Genomic DNA, 17,328 nt, shown 5'->3' on the forward strand with positions numbered 1-17,328 from the left:
TAATTAATGATGATTAAATAAATATTAATTAATTAATTAATAGGGCGTGTATACTTTTAATTTTATAATAATAATAATAATAATAATAATAATATTAATATTTACAGTATCGTTAGATTTGGGTTCAGACTCATACCCAAATCGCTAACCATATAAGATGCAAGTAAGCAACATTCGAAAATGGACTAAAAGAAAATCATCAAAAAACCTTATCAACAGATTTTTAAAAGAAATAAATAAATTTGGTTTTGTAATTTTAAATAAATTAAATTTTTATCCCAAAATTAAGGAGTTTCTTTTTTTCTATTTTTTTATTTATTTTTTAATTATTACAAAGCAAAAGTTGATTTAATGGAGATGTATCTATTCCAATGCTGTAAAATTAATATCCTCAATGTGGAGATAGTCGGATTGGCTGCCTGAGGTTTGAATACGGGATATCTTAAATTCAAATGATGTACGAGGTGAATCCACTTCATATGTGTGTGAATGAATTCCATACTTTATACCAGATGGAGTTTGGCCACCATGAACTATACTTTCTCTAATTACCTCCATAGTTGGACAGTCCATTGTCAAAGAATTGGTCATAACTTGCGAAGTAGCCCCGCCTGTCAATCTTGAAATGATAGTATACTGATTGGAGTTGAAAGCAGCAAGATGAAGTGTCAACATTAATTTTCTACATGGAGGGGTAGTACATTTAAAGGTGAATAATAATATCTCATTATTAGTTTGATTAGGTAAAGGTGTAATTTGATATTGAGATGAAACATGATCTAAAATATTATCATCCTTAGTTGTAGCCTGATTACGATAAATATGTACCCAGGGAACATAGGTTCTTTGAAATTCTTTCATAACAATTTCTGAAGTTTCAGATTTGATAACGGGATACTTAAATAATCTTTTATCTGAATAATGGACTAAACCTGCAGCAGCCACAATCCTCCACATACTTCCATCGGAGGGGTGGGCTCCCTTTTTTAATGCTTTATAATAACCTTTTCCGAAATCCATATGGAACTTGTTGATTCTTTCATGGAGTTTTGTCCTAACACCAACAACACTTCCCCCATTACTATAAAAGTTTCATATAATTAAATAATTAGTAACTACTATAGATTTCTCTATATATATAAATAAATATGGCATACCCTTCAATGAAACCTTCTGGAAAACCCCATGTGACACCGTTGGCAATACATTCTAATTGGGCAGAAGCATAGTGTGCCATAGCAAATACTAAGGAATTTAATGAATACTCATTAAATCTATCATCAGATAATAGGATAATGCATCTCTCAGCATCACCAGTGAATATTTGATATTGGGTTCTGCAAAGTTCTTTTATTGCTTCATCTCCTAACTCTTGAATTTCCATGGCAAATTTACTTTTTTTCTTTGGTACATTAGAGACTTTTTGGCCATTTCTTTCTGCCCATAAATTGACAGCATCTGAAAAATTATTACCAGAATTAATTAAAGATAAAACTTCGGTGTCGATAATTGCATTAAAAACTTTATCAAGTGCAGCATCAATTTTTTGATCCATCAAAGCAATCATTTCTTCTTTTAGTTTTTTTATTTCTCTTTGAAAATCTTCAACAGTAAGATACTTGGGACCTGGCCAAAATGCACCAAAAATACCACTTAGAAAGCTACCAACGACAGGAATAGATCCAATTGCACCACTTAAAACACTACCAGTTGCATCCATGAAACTATCTTCACTAGATTTTATTCCCTTTGACTTAACTTCCATTTTTTTTAAATATTTGATATCAATAATGAAAATAAAAAATAAAATTTAATTTATATAAATTTACAACCTTTGAAAAAAAAAAAATAATAAAAATTTAATTAAAAAAAATATTTTTATTATCTCTTTATTTTTTGTAATCTACCAATCCACCCCCAAATGAAATAAAATTTTATTTGAGATTGTAAATTCACCACTTCATTTTCCCTTTCTTTTTTTAGAACCCCTATGGGGTAAAAATTTATCAGTTTTTACTCTTTCATTTCTTGACTTTGATTTTTATAACAAATGGGGTAATTAAATAATTTTTATTTTTTATTATTTTAATTCAAAATTATTTATATGTTTTAAAAAAATTAAAATTAAAATAAAATGATAAAATAAAAAAGTAGGGGGTTTGCTTTTATGGGGTTGTAGTTTTATTTTTGTTTTTTATAAATTTTAATATGGAAAATGAATGCAAAAAATTTAAAATGTATTATTAAAATTTATTAATTATTATTTTTTTTCATTTTTGAGTGTATGTTTTGAACCAACTCCATTGGTAAAATAAACTTCAATTAGTAAAAATATTGATTTATTTTCTTCTTTGATATCAATAAATATTTCTATAAAAAAATAAAAAGGGAATATTTATTTTATTAACTTGATAATTGATATGCATTGGGGGTTAAACCCAATATCGATAAATTTGATGATGGAAGCAATATAAAAATAAATAAATTATTTTTTCTATATTTCTGTAAATAACTAAATAATCAAAAATTATATATTTTAAAATTATTTATTTAATATTATATATTTTTTTAATATGGGATCCTTTGTTAATAATTACAGAAATATATTGAAATTTAAACTTTGATAACTCTGCATTATAAAATATATATATGTGTGAGCAGATGCTCTGTGATGATTATTTTAGAATAAAATATTTAATTTAAATCAGTTTAATGTAATTTATTTAAAATAATTTATTATTAAAGTAAATTTAACAGCATCTTCTACGACGATGATCAATATCGATATCAATATTAATAATGTTACTGTTACCACCACTGCATGGATTGAAATATGGATTGAACCCACATGAACCGCCACCTAAGCTATTGCCCAACCAAACTGACCCATTGTCAGAGAATGAGACACTTCCAGATGAGCTTAACATTAATTTAGATGAGGCACCGTTAACAGGGTTCATTGATGAAATAGACTCTATAAAAAATAATAAACAAAATAAATGTTAATAATCTATATATTTTTATAATATAATTATAGTTTTATTAATATTTACTAATAATTGACATTTTATAATATAGTATTTATCTTTTTAATATATAGTTTGATTTTAATTGAAACGAATATTAAATTTTTTTTTTATACATTGGTAAATTTGTGAAAGATAATTCTTATTAAGAAATAATTTAAAACAACAAGATGATTTTATAAAAATTAAATAAACATATTTTTTAAAAAAACTAAATAAATTAAAAAAAATATTATATTTAATATAAAAAAGATTAAAATTTATTTTAATGAACATCAATGCACTATTAGTATGAAAAATCTGTAAGAACAAAATTCCAATCATCTTTAATACTTTTTGCCAATGATGTTTGTTTAAATTTTTTTAATATATATAAAATAAATAAATTTAGAATTTTAAAAATAAAAAAATAAAAAATTAAATAATTTTTTAAATTAAAAAATTCATCCTTTTTATTAAATTAATACAAATTTTCATTGTAACATAATTATTTAATCAAAACTATAACATCAATAACACATTTTTTAATATAACATTCAATCTCTATATTATATTTTTTTTTTTGTATTTTTACAACTTTTTTTTTTTTTTTATTTTTTTTTTATTAATAATATAAAATACTTTTTAGAAATGGAAAAGCTACTTCAGTGTTTAATATATCATTCTTTAGAGAATTTAATAATTTTAAAATATTAGATTTAATTAAAGTGTTCAATTTTAAATAAATATAAAGAAAAATGAATTACACTTTATAAAATTATATATTATTTCTTTAATTTTAAAAAAAAATTATTATTTCTAAAAAACAAAAAAAATATTTTAAAACAGTTCTACATTTATATTTTTTAAAAATTATATTTTATTTATTTATTTTTTTAATTATTATATTTTTTTATTTAAAAAAAATTAACAAAAAAGTTTTTTTTTTAATTCATTAAAAAATAATAGCTTTCAAAATTATAATCACATAATATTTTTTTACAGCTTATATTTTTAAAAACCCTTTATCATTTAAACATTCCTATATTTCCATTCAAATATTATTTCTATTTATTATAATACACAATAAAAAAATGTTCAACTCCAAAAATAATAATAATAATAATAATAATAATAATAATAATAATAATAATAATCAAGATGAAGATCAAATAAATTCAAATATTTTCGAAAATTTGGCTTTTGTTTTCGATAAAACCATTAATCTCAAAAGAAAAATTGAGCTAATAAATATTATTAAAAAGAATGGAGGCAAATGCTGCTACTCATGCACAAATGTAATTATATAACTTGTTTAATTTATATTAAAATTTAAAAATAATACTAATTATTAATATTAAAGGCCACACATTTAATCTCCACAAAAGAAGGCTATTTAGAGAAGACCCAAAAAGTTGAACAAGCTCTTTCTTTGGGCATCCCAATTTTGGTTAAAGAATTTGTCTATGATTGTGAACTTAAAAAAGAGTTAATTCCTAATGAAACCTTTTTATTATCATCCTTAACATCTGTAATTAGTTGCAATAGTAATAAAAAAACAAATTATTTAAATACTAATATATACGACTTTTATAATAGTATTCATCTGTTTTATCCCTACCACAAGAGTTAGAGGTAAAATTAAATAATGAAGATAATAATACTCTTGCCTCCATTAATATGGTCGAACTTGATGATGATCAAACAACAACAACCGATACAGCAAATAATAGCTCATCAATTATTACTTTGGGTGCTTTAGAAGATATAAATGGTAATAGTGCAAATACCATCGCTGAAATCAACCCAAAACTTTTAGAAGCCGAAAATCAAGCACTCAAGGAGAGAATTAAAGAGATAGAACATGAATTTAAATGTTATAAAATTGCAAAGGAGAATTTAGAAATGGAGAAAGATTTAGAAATAAAAATAATATTAAAGAGTCAAAGAAATAATAGTACCCTCATTTGATTCTTTAGAAAGCCTCTTAAGAGATCTCGAAAATAGATGTAAAAAGGCTATTGATTTAGAAAAATAATTAAAAAATAAAAAAAAATAAATAAACAAAAACTTTTTAGTTTTTTAATTTTATAGTATATAGTAATTATTTATTTTTATTTATTTTAGATTATCTTTTATGATTTGGTTCATTAAAATATCAGAAGAAGTAACAAAAAATACACGAAGTTAGTGTAAGGTCATGAAAAATAAAGAGTACAAAGGAGATTGCAAAAATTTTATGGTCTCTATTTTAATTTCTTAAGAATTTTTGAATTACAAGCCATGAAACAATGTGTATAAAGCATTTTATAAATAAAATCTTTTATAAATTTTTGTTCGATTTCTAAAGTATCTTTATTTTGAATTCTATTTGAGGCATTTACAGGTGAAAATTTTCTTCTTCTAATGAATTAGATATATGTTTTTTCTTTATGAAGTGTAAATATTTTTCCACCCATTTTTTTTTAGATTTCATTCGTTTTTATAAATTTTTTTTTTGTTTATATTTAAATACCAATGTGTTAATTTCATACACATTTGCTATATCTCTTAAATAAACACAATTCATATTGAAAATTTTTAAATTTTGTCTCTTTTCCCCGTTGGTCTAGTGGTGAGGATTTTCGCCTGTCACGCGAAAGGCCCGGGTTCAATTCCCGGACGGGGAGTCTTTTTTATACTAATATCTTCCGGGTGAATACTTTAAAAAAAAAAAACTTTTTATTTACATGACTACTGCTGTAATGTATTATCATCAAAATTCAATTAATTAATTAATTATAACTTAAATAGTCATTTAATCAAACAATTATAATAATTAATAATTTTAATAATTAAAAATAATTTAATTAAAAAAATAAAAAAATAAAAAATAAAAAAAATAAAATAAAAAATTTTCGAATTTTTCCTTTTATTCAATTTTCTCATAAACTTAAAAATCATATAATTTATTATCTTTATTTTTATTGTTTATTAATTATTTATTTATACTTTAAAGTTCATTTACATTACACTGCATCCGTGTGGTAAAACTCATATAAGTATTAAATACAATAAAAGAACTCGATTATAAGAATCTAACCTCAAAATGGACTAAGCTCGCAACTTTAGAATACATAAAAGGTTTAAAAAACATCAAGTAAAGACACGCTAAACAACCACAAACAATTAGCAACATCAATGAAGAATATAGAAAATTCAAAAGAAGAATAGCAAGAGCATACTTCATCAGCACTTTCAAAAAAAAAAAAAAAAAAAAAGTATGCACATACCAAAAAACAAAATGCAATAAATAAAAATACTGATATACTTTTCTAAAAACCATCATGACCAATTAATTTTTAGTTTAGAATTAAAAATAAAATTTATTTTAATTCAAAACCAGAAAAAATAATAAAAAAAAAAAAAAAAAAAAAAAAAAAAAAAATATAAAAAAAAATTTCGGTTGGATGCCATTTTTGCAAATCCCATCAAAATAAAAAAATTTATATTATATAATTTATATACGATTTAAAATAATATGTTAATGGGTGGAAAGAAAGCATATAAATTGATTTAGAAAAAAAAATTTATTTTTAATTGTTACACTATATAATTTATTTTATTTTTTTATTTTTATTTTTTTATTTTTTATTGTTTAAAAAAAAAAACAATTATAAGAGGGAGTTTTGTTTATTATCATTTTATTATTGGTTTGGTTATTATTACTATTACTTGTTTGCTTTTTTGAACTATCTTGAGATTTTTCTTTTTGCTTTTTACTTTTTTTTTTAATTTTTTTTTTTTTTTTTTTTTAAGGTTCTATATAATACAATGTATATAAATGAATATTTTATAAAACAGAACAACCATTTCCTTTGAGTGGTTTAGTCCATTCATTTTCGCCGCTCCAACCTGGAACAAATGGATCAGCTGTTTTGGTGCAATAGTCTTGTAAACTATTTTATAAAAAAAAAAAAAAAAAATTAGTATTTGTTATTTTATTTATGTGAATAATAAAAATGTTTTGATTTTGATTTTGATTTTTAATTGTTTGATTTTCATATAATAGCTATTAAATCTATAACCAAACTATCCTAACAATTATTATTATTTTTATTATTGTTTAAAAGATTCTTTTTTTATTGTATATACCTTTCGCAGGCTTCTGAAACTTTAAGAATATTGGTTGATTTTTCTAATTGAGCTTTTAAGGTTTCATTTTCTTTGAGAACTTTTTTTAATTGTGATTCGGACATTTTAAATATATGATTAAAGTTTTATTAAAATAAAAAAAAAAAACCAAAAAAAGAGATAATATTGAGTGTGTGTATATATGTACAAAAGACGTAATAGAAAAAAATTTAAAAAAAATTTTAAAAAAAATTTTAAAAAAAAATTTTAAAAAAAAAAAATTAAAAAAAAAAAAAAAATTAAAAAAAAAAAATAAAAAAATAATTTTTTTTTTTTTTTTTTTTATAAACAGTTATAAATCACACAATATTATTTTTAGGGCACTGATATTTATATAATTTCTTTTTTTTTTTTTTGATGATAAAATTAAATCAATTTATATTTTTTTAATTAATTTTAATATTTAATATTTAAATATTATTATTTTTCTATGTTTTTTTTTATTTTATTAAACTATATATAAATCAAATTGAATAAAAAAAAAAAAAAACATAATCTAAATTTAAATTATTTTTTTTTTCTTATGATTAGAAAAAAAATCTTGGGGATGTATTGTGTGAGTGTGTGAGAGAATGTGTGTGAGAGTGTGTTTTTTTGTGGAGTTGGTAATGTACTAACTTAACACACATTTCCCCCCCACTAAAAAAAAATAAAAAAAAAATTATTTGATAAATGGATAAAAATGAATTAATACGAGCGCCAAAATTTTAATTTGAAATATTATATACATTTATTTAAATATATATTTATTCATCTGACATAAATCATATTATTTTTAATTTATTTATTTTTTTTTTCCCATATTCATTTTTTAAAGTATACAGCTGTACACACATTAAGTTTCCCATCAGTTTTTTTTTTTAAAAAATATTTTAGTTTTTAGTTTTTTAGATTGCTGTAGAAAAAGTTTTTAATTATTGATTTTTTTATTTATTTTAATAATTTTTCAGTTTATAAGTTTTTTTATAATAATTTAAAAAAAAAAAAAATTTTCATTTTTTTTATAATAATACATTTTTTTCATTATTTTTCGTATCAACGAATCTTAAAAAAAAAATAAAATAAAAAAAAAAAAAAAAAAAAAAAAAATAAAATATTTAGTTTTTTTTTTTGTATATTTCTCACAAAACTATAAAATTTAATTAATTAATAGATATAATATATTTACCATATATTTCAAAATTTATTTTCATCATTTAATTTGGTAATTTTTTCCTTTTTTTTTAATTATTTTATAAAATTTTTATTTTTCAAAAAATAATTTTTTTTTTTTTTTTCAAAAACTAATTTTTTTTGTTTTTGTTTCATTTATCATTTTTATTCATATTTTTTTATTTTATATATAAATTATTATTTTAAATAATAAATAGGTTGCACACAATAATATAACCATACACAGACATATAATCAGCACCATAATAAAAATAAATAAATATATAAATAAAATTAATGTATTTGTAAAATAGTAATAATAATTAAATAAATATATAATGGAAAACTATGAATCTACACCCAAGAGTCAATTAAGGTCAAGATCACATTCCACGCCTTCAACTCCGACACCATCTACAGCAGCACTAGAAAAAACTCCAGCAGTTACTCCAGGTGTAACACCATCTATAGGTAGATCATTGGTCTTTTCAAGTAAAGACAATGCAAAAAAAGTTTTGAATATGGACACACCAGCAAATAAAAAGAGGTCTTCAACCACACAATCAGGCATTCCTCCACCACCTTCACAGCTTAGTGGAAAAAAAGATCCATCTAGACGTAACTCATCGTTTTTAGGTAGACCATCAACACCACAACCAACTCCAACAAATAGTTTGAATAGTAGCGGTGGTATCAGTAACCCAAATAACCCAACGACCACTACCACCACTACCACATCCACTACCTCTACCACTAATGCTTCCAATGCTACCGTGACAACATCAATAGTATCAAATAATAGTAATACAACTGCTACCACCACAATAACAACACCAAAACACCAAAAGGAACTAAATTTTTCAGAGTTATTACAAAATAATAATTTGGATATAATTAATCAAAATTCTGCCTTTTCTAGTGTTCAGAAATCAAATACATCATCTTCAAGTTTATCATCATCATCAAATTCAACTCCATCACCAACATTATTACCACCCAGTATTTCATTATTACCACCAGATTTATCACTTGATGGAAATCATTACAACAACAACAACAGCAATAATAATAATAGTTATGGTTTAAATTTATCACCAAATTCACAATTTAATAATAATACAAATATTTTAAATAGATCATCTTCACCATCACCAAATGGCAGAAGAACACCAACATCATTTTTAATACCAATAACTCCAACACCATTTTTAAAACCATCATCGTTAAATAATGAAAGAGAGGAGAATATTATGGTTTATTGTAGATTCCGTCCAGAAATTCAATCAGAAAAAAATTTATCATCATCAGAGAAAAAGTTAACAATAGGCGAGGATGGTCGTACTATTCATATCACATCACCCCAAAATTCAACAGCATATAGATTTTCAAAAGTTTTTCAACCAACAACTACCCAAGAATCGTTCTATAATGAAGTCGCAAGACCATTAGTCGATGGTAGGTTAATTATATACATATAGTTAATAAAATACTTTATAATCATACATAGTATACTAATAGTTTATTGTATTTATTACTTTAATGAAATTTAGATGTTTTAAATGGATTTAATGTTGGTATTATTGCATATGGTCAAACTGGAGCAGGTAAAACATATACACAATTTGGTAAAGATATTGGCGATGAATTACCACTTACAGAGCAGGAAGGCTATGGTATCACACCACGTTTCATCAAAGATTTATTGAACAGGGTTAACTATTTGTCATCAGATCGTGTTAGATTTACAGTTAGAGTATCATATCTCGAACTTTATAGAGAGAAACTTTATGACTTGATTAACGATAAGGCAGAGCTGGATATTAGAATGAGCGACAATGGATTTAATGCTCCAGATGCATCACAACCACCAATTCAATCATTTGCAGATTTTTTACACTATATACATAATGGTGAAAAAAATAGAAGTTATGGTGATAATAGTATGTAGCAGAAATACTTTTAAATTTTTCAAATTAAAAAAAAAATCAAAGTTATTAACCTTTTTTATTTATTATTATTTAGAAAAAAATATGAATAGTTCTAGAAGTCATGTATTATTTATAGCGACAATATTAAAAGAGGATTTGGAAAATAAAGATAGTTTCTTATCGTCGTTGTATATTGTAGATTTAGCAGGATCAGAGAGTGTATCACAAACTGGTGCAACTGGATCAAGATTAGACGAAACCAAATCAATTAATAAATCATTGTTTGCATTGGGCGGAGTTATTGAAGATATGGCAAAGAAATCAAAGAAATCACAACATGTTAGATATAGAGACAGCAATCTTACTAAATTGCTCCATAGTTGTTTTGGTGGCAACTCAAAAACTCACCTTATTGTAAATTGCTCAAGCTCAAATAACGAAACTGTTCTTAGAGATACAACTCAATCTCTAAGTTTTGCTGAACGTACTCAGTCAGTTAAAAATAAACCACAAGTAAATGTAGAGTTATCAAATCATCAGTTAAAACAATATATTCAAGGATTGAAAAGCGAAAATAGTCATCTTAGAAAGTTTATTGAATCAAACTCTTCAAATATGGGTACCATATCACCAAGTCAAATTTCATCTTATATTGTAGAGCTTCAAAACTCATTAGAGCAATATAAAACCCACCAAGAGCTTTTGGATTCAAATATTAGAAATCTTGAGGATGACATCAATCAGCTAGAAGAGCAAAAGAGGGTCAGCGAAGAGGAAAAGACTTTAATGAAGCAAGAGAATAACAAAAAATTTGAAGAGTGTAACCAAGATTTCAAAAAAATTCAAAATCTATTTGAAGAGAGTAATAGATATATTAAAAGTTTAGAAGATGAAAGAGCCGAACTTCAAGAGAGAATCGAAGAACTAACGGAATTAATTGAAGACCTACAAAATAAATACAAGGGACTACAATCACAAGAGGTTATTATGGGTGAAGAGCTTGAAAAGTCATTAAATGAAAGAGAGGATTTATTAGGCCATTTAAATAAAATTAAAGAAAAGAACAAAGAAATGGAAAAAGATAAATTTATTGCCGATGAATTACGAATAAAGCTTACCAACAAGGAGGATCTCATAGTAAACCTGAATCAAGAGATAGAGCAATTAAATACTCAAAAGATAAAATGGAAAAACAAGAGCCAAGATAACTTGAAACAAAAAAATCAATTAGAGGAGCAGTTAAAACTATTACAAACCACCAACGATATTAACGAAAATGAAAAAATCAGGAATCAATCATACAGATTACTCGAATTACAATCACAATTAACACTTTCGATGGAACGTGAAGAGCTACTCAAAAAGGAAACTGAAACAACTAAAAATAAAAACAATGAACAAACCATTATACTTCAAAACTTTAAAAATCAAATGGATACATTGACCAATAAGATTGAAATTGAATTCCCAACTATTGTAAATACTCAAAAAAAAATTCAACAACAAATTCAACAGCAATCTTCCTCATCCTCATCAAATTCAGTCGAAACCAATTTAATAGTCTCAATCACTACCCTCGAAAATCTATTTGAAAAAATTATAAAAAAACAAGAACAAACCAATACAATAATAAACACAAATACATCTTCAATCATGGAAAAGTTGGTCGAAATCGATGAAAATGAAGAGTTTATAAAAAAAGAAAGAGAAAAGGATTCTATTAATTTAAATAATAATTCAAAAATTATTGAAGAAATTCAATCAAATTTTTTACAAAAACAAGAAGAAATTAAACAATTAATTAAAGATCATTTCAATAATAATTTAAATGATAGTAATAGCATTAATAATAATTTAAATAATAATTCAAATAGTAAAAATAATAAGAGCGCTAATAATAACAATAACAACATTGATAAATCAATTAAAAAAGGTGGCAGAAATTCTAAAAGTAGTAATAGTATTTGTATGGTATGTATAAAATTATTTTTTATAAAAAAAACCTAATCTAACAGTTTTATTATTTTCTATAGAATATTTTAATAGTTATAGTGGGCATTATAGTTTTATTCTTTTTAATGGTTGGGGTTGGATTAACTATTCAACAACATGATGGAGTTCCATATAATTCCAATTTCTACAAAGCTACTTAAATAAAAACTAAATAAAATATTATAAAAAAATAGTTTTATGTAAAAAAAAAATTAATTTGCTTTATTATTTACAGTTTTTTAATTATTAATTTAATTATTTATTGTTTATTATTTATTATTTATTGTTTATTATTTTAGTTATTACTTGATTGAATGTTTTCATTTTCATCATCATCATCGTCGTCATCTTCATCTAAATTTATATCTGAACGATAGTTAATAGTTGTTCTTTTTGCAGTATTTACAGAAGTATTTGATAATGGAATGTTTTGGTTTTGCTGAAAATCAAATTGTTGTTGTTGCTGTTGTTGTAAATCATATTGTTGAAAATCGAATTGTTGTTGTTGTTGTTGTTGTTGTCTTAGTAAATCATATTGTTGTAAATCATGTTGATCTTTGAATGAATGTGGTAGGAATGAATGTTGGTAAATATTCTGTTGTTGCTGTTGTTGTGAAATATTATATTGATAGTTTGAATTTGGAGTTTGTTGTTGTTGCTGTTGAAGGTCATGATCTAATGGCATTCCATCCATCATATCGTCATGGTCATCTTCATGAGAAGAGAAAATAGGTTGTTGCTGATAGTTTTGATTTGTGTTTGGTGAGCCCATTGAAGTATTTCTGTAGTTTTGATGATGCTCAGATCTACTATTAAATGATGAGGAGTCTGCAAAATATTGATGTTGTGGTGTGACTGGTGGAGCTGATTGGTATTGTTGTGCTTGTTGTGCATTTCTTGGTTGGTTTGAGTTATATAATGTGGCTAAAATAAAATCTGCATGAAAAGTAGAGTTGTAGTTGAAGCTTATATTAAATGGTCTTCCGCACTGGTCAATTAGCATTGTATATGGGTTATTTATTACATCGATATATGCCAAAATAGTTTTTATATCTTTATATCCAAATGAAATTTCAGCACCAGGTCCTCTAAAAACATAGTTATCAAAATCTTGATAATCCACCGTAACTTCAGTTGCTAATGCTTTTGTATTAGGTTCTATAATGATGGCAATGGGTAAATAAATTAGTATATTATATATATGATTTGTATGATAAAAATTATTAAACAATTACTTTTTTCATCGACCTGACTCCTTAAAATAACACGATCTTTTTGAATTAGCATTGCAATTTCTTCGACATTACTTGAAAAAAAGTTTAAACAGTCAGAGAGTTGTTTTGGTTTGGCAGTAATCTTGTAAGGTGGATCTCTATTAAATACAGCAGCAGGACATTGACTTTCTTCATAGTTCATAGAGTAAATCTTTTGAATACCGTTTTTGCAAAGTAAATAGAATGTAATTTTACTTTCATCATTTACAATCTTCATTGCACATTTGTCTATATTACTGAGTGAGTGAAACATTTGAAAACATAGTTTAGACTTGACTCTGTATTGATTTTGTGGTATAATATCATCTTTTTCAAATATATAATTTTGAAAGAAACTGCTGTGAAATGTGAATGTGGCATATGCTGATCTAGATGAATTAACTGTAACAAATTTTATAAAATCTTCATGAATTTCAATATATAAATCATCACCAATTCTACTTATACATTGTAAACTTTTTGAAAATTGCTTTTATTTCAAAAAAAAATTAATATTTTAATTTTATTTTTATTTTTACCTTATTTAATTTAATAATACCTACTTTTATATGTCTTGAGGCAACAACAAAATGCATGTTTATTTATTATTTATTATTATTTTATTATTTATTTATTTATCTATATATATATTTACAAAAAAAACTATTAAATTAATTAATTTTTATGAAAACTAAATTTAAAAAAAAAAAAATGTTTTTTAATTTTTTTTAAATTTTTTAAAAATTTATTTTTTTATTTTTAAATATTTTTTCCTTATAATAAATTGATATTTTCGAAGTAATTGGATATGTGTGGTGTGTAGTATTTCAAATTAAAGTTCGAATTTGTCGAATTAAAATAATTAATTGTTTAATTTTAAATTATTTAATTTATTTAATTTATTAAAATTTTATTAAAATTAACTTTTTTTAAAAAAATGTTTATTTTTAATTTGGAAAATAAATTACTATTTGTTGGATTTTTAAATTTGATTTCTGAATATTTATCTTCAACAACTATTAATTGGGTTATATTTGGATTATTATTGCAGTGTTGTAAAAATTGGTTTAACGAGGATGGGTTGCAGTAGAGTGTTGAGATATTTTTCATTTCACATAATGGAGACAACCAAATATAGTCATTATCTTGATTTAAATTGAAAGCCTCTAGTCCTAATTTTTTTAGAGTTTTATTACCATTTAAATTTTCTAAAATAATTGATAGATGATTAATTGTATTACCAGGATCTTTTGAAAAGCAGGATTTGAACCTTAATTTTAACAGCGAGGTGTTTTTTGATAATTCTGCATCTTTATACATTAATTCAAATTCGGATTGTGTGTATTTGTGAGGTTTGTTTGAATAGATATTTCCATCATTATCATTATCATCATTATCTTCATTATCTTCTTCATCTTCATCTTCATCCTCATCATCAATATTAAAACCATATTTATAATTATGTAATCTAACAGTTAATGATTTTAGAAATGGTGATTTTAATTGAATTGACTGTATAAAAAAGCTGTGAGGGGTTTCATGATCTGAAAAATCAATACTTTCAAGATTATTTCCACTATTTTTTAAAATACCTTCTAAATTATTAAGTTGTATACACATTTGGGTTTTTGGTGCCGTCGATATTTTTAATTTTTTTATTTTGTATTCGTTTAGGAATTCGAAAGAAAATGGATAATTTACATTTTCACGAATATCAAGGTTATTAAATTCTTGTGTGGATGATTGTGGAATATTAATGGTGTCCCAATATAGTGATATCTTTTCAAAATGAAAAAATTCTTTGATTTGTTGATTATAATTTTCAAATGATATAATTTCAAAATAGTCACTGATAATTGCTTGCGTAAATTGATTTCCTAATATTTTTTTAAATTCATTCTTTGTTTCTAATAATTCTTGTGTATTAAAAAATATATTTTCAAGTTTAAAAATATAATTTTGAATATTATTAATTTTAATTAATTTATTATTATTATTATTATTATTATTATTATTATTATTATTATTATTATTATTATTATTATTATTATTATTATTATTATTGTTATTATTATTAATATAAAATTTAAATTCGTTAAAATATGGGTAAAATTTTATTAAATTTTGTTTGTTTGTTATATAGAATTGAACTGTTTTGAATGATTGTTTGCATATTAAACTAAATTCTAGTAATTGTGTGAAAGAACATTGATATAATAAATATATTTCGAGCTCACTATAAATTAAGGGATTTAATTTATTATTATTATTCATTTTTACATCAATTATTTAATAAAAAAAAAAGGGTTTTTTTTAATTTTTTTTTTAAATTTTATTTTATTTTCTTTTTTTTTAAATTTTATTTTATTTTCTTTTTTTACTTTTTTTTTATGCATCTTTAAATTTTTTTTCGTTTATATTTTTTATAAAAACAATTAAATTAATATATTTTTAATAATATGTTAAATAATGAATAATGAAATATTTAATATAAATAATATAAATAATGATAATAATAATAATGATAAATTATTTTTTAAAGTTTGGAGAAATATTTTAATTAAAAGAGAAATTAAAAAACATTTGGATTTATATCGTATATATTATAGGGTAACTGCAGAATCGAAAAGTTGTTTATTAAATGTCAATAGAAATTATATATCAATTTTAGAATATGGTTTTGATGAATTTATAGACATAGATTTAATTCCCCCATCAGTGACAACGCTAGAGTTTTGCAATTGGTTTAACCAGCCTATTGTAAAGGGTGCTATACCAGACTCTGTAAATAGAATTGTATTTGGATTCACTTATAACCAACCAGTAATTGTAGGTGCCATTCCTTGTTCTGTTCAAAACATCTCTTTTGATGAACTATTTAACCAAACTATAACCAAAGGTTGTATACCACCATCGGTACACACTTTAAAGGTATTTATTACTCATCTATTTTTATAATTATCACTTTAAAAAGATTATCTTGCTAATATTTATTTTTTATTATTAGTTTGGAACAAGATTTAATAAATATATAGCCCCATTGGTTTTACCACCCTCTATAACTAAACTAGTATTTGGATATGAATACAATCATTCATTAGAAAATTCAATACCATCTTCAATAACTACGTTATCTCTAGGTCAATCATTTCAACTTTGTAAATATGGTTCAAATCTACCGGATTCAATTACAAGTTTCACGTGTAGTTATAATTTCGATAAACCACTAGAATCAAATAATAATATACCGAAAAAAGTATTATATTTAACATTGGATAATTATAACCACCCAATCATCAAAGATAGCATTCCATCAACATGTCACACATTGATACTAGGCTCTGAATTTAGGCATTTCGAATCATTATCAAATCTTTCATCAAGTGTATCTAGCCTTACTTTTGGTGTAAAGGATTGCCAATTATCCAATTATCAAATCAAACAATATATTTCAAAAACAATTTCTAAAATTGAAATTAAACGAAATTAAATTTATATTATAATAAAATATTTTAAAACACAATATGTAATGTATTATCAAAAGTTCATTTACATTACAAATAATGTTTTTTTTTTTTTTTTTTTTTTTTTTTTTTTTTTTTTTTTTTTTTTTTTTTTTTTTTTTTTTTTTTTTTTTTTTTTTTTTAAAGGGGAAAAAAAAAAAAAAAAGTTTTTTTTTTATAACAAAAAAAACCCCCTTTTAAAAAAGGGGGGGGGCCGAAAAAAAACCGGGGGGGGTATAAAAAACCCCCCCAAGGGGCCCCCCCCAAAAAAAAATCCCCCGGGGGGAAAAAAAACGCTTTAAAAAAAATTTTGGGGGGGGGG

The 17,328-nt window shown here is 23.4% G+C and overlaps 7 protein-coding genes across 7 annotated transcripts; 3 read left to right on the forward strand and 4 right to left on the reverse strand.

The window, feature by feature from the left end:
* Positions 1-363: 363 nt before the first annotated feature.
* Positions 364-1,765, reverse strand: DICPUDRAFT_148176 (uncharacterized protein; the record flags this gene model as incomplete). Its single annotated transcript, XM_003284365.1, has 2 exons — positions 364-1,081; positions 1,158-1,765. The coding sequence occupies 2 exons, from the start codon at positions 1,763-1,765 to the stop codon at positions 364-366; spliced, it is 1,326 nt and encodes a 441-aa protein (XP_003284413.1).
* Positions 1,766-4,099: 2,334 nt separating this feature from the next.
* DICPUDRAFT_75357 (uncharacterized protein) lies at positions 4,100-4,976 on the forward strand (the record flags this gene model as incomplete). Its single annotated transcript, XM_003284349.1, has 3 exons — positions 4,100-4,303; positions 4,369-4,536; positions 4,605-4,976. The coding sequence occupies 3 exons, from the start codon at positions 4,100-4,102 to the stop codon at positions 4,974-4,976; spliced, it is 744 nt and encodes a 247-aa protein (XP_003284397.1).
* Positions 4,977-6,589: 1,613 nt separating this feature from the next.
* On the reverse strand, positions 6,590-7,340 carry DICPUDRAFT_93677 (G-protein subunit gamma). The gene is made up of 2 exons (XM_003284366.1): positions 7,140-7,340; positions 6,590-6,943 (listed from the first exon to the last, which is right to left on the reverse strand). Exons 1-2 carry the CDS (start codon positions 7,241-7,243, stop codon positions 6,838-6,840), a joined length of 210 nt encoding a protein of 69 aa, XP_003284414.1. The 5' UTR covers positions 7,244-7,340; the 3' UTR covers positions 6,590-6,837.
* Positions 7,341-8,668: 1,328 nt separating this feature from the next.
* Positions 8,669-12,452, forward strand: DICPUDRAFT_96678 (uncharacterized protein; the record flags this gene model as incomplete). Its single annotated transcript, XM_003284350.1, has 4 exons — positions 8,669-9,785; positions 9,881-10,270; positions 10,353-12,229; positions 12,292-12,452. The coding sequence occupies 4 exons, from the start codon at positions 8,669-8,671 to the stop codon at positions 12,409-12,411; spliced, it is 3,504 nt and encodes a 1,167-aa protein (XP_003284398.1). The 3' UTR covers positions 12,412-12,452.
* A 93-nt stretch (positions 12,453-12,545) lies between these two features.
* DICPUDRAFT_27593 (uncharacterized protein) lies at positions 12,546-14,099 on the reverse strand (the record flags this gene model as incomplete). The annotated part of the gene is made up of 3 exons (XM_003284367.1): positions 12,546-13,408; positions 13,486-13,993; positions 14,067-14,099. The coding sequence occupies 3 exons, from the start codon at positions 14,097-14,099 to the stop codon at positions 12,546-12,548; spliced, it is 1,404 nt and encodes a 467-aa protein (XP_003284415.1).
* A 75-nt stretch (positions 14,100-14,174) lies between these two features.
* On the reverse strand, positions 14,175-15,777 carry DICPUDRAFT_148183 (uncharacterized protein; the record flags this gene model as incomplete). The annotated part of the gene is made up of 3 exons (XM_003284368.1): positions 14,175-14,194; positions 14,472-15,015; positions 15,205-15,777. 3 exons carry the CDS (start codon positions 15,775-15,777, stop codon positions 14,175-14,177), a joined length of 1,137 nt encoding a protein of 378 aa, XP_003284416.1.
* A 195-nt stretch (positions 15,778-15,972) lies between these two features.
* Positions 15,973-16,993, forward strand: DICPUDRAFT_148184 (uncharacterized protein; the record flags this gene model as incomplete). Its single annotated transcript, XM_003284351.1, has 2 exons — positions 15,973-16,434; positions 16,511-16,993. 2 exons carry the CDS (start codon positions 15,973-15,975, stop codon positions 16,991-16,993), a joined length of 945 nt encoding a protein of 314 aa, XP_003284399.1.
* Positions 16,994-17,328: the final 335 nt, after the last annotated feature.

This window comes from Dictyostelium purpureum, assembly GCF_000190715.1.
Source record: "Dictyostelium purpureum unplaced genomic scaffold DICPUscaffold_24, whole genome shotgun sequence".
Classification (NCBI taxonomy): Eukaryota; Evosea; class Eumycetozoa; order Dictyosteliales; family Dictyosteliaceae; genus Dictyostelium; species Dictyostelium purpureum.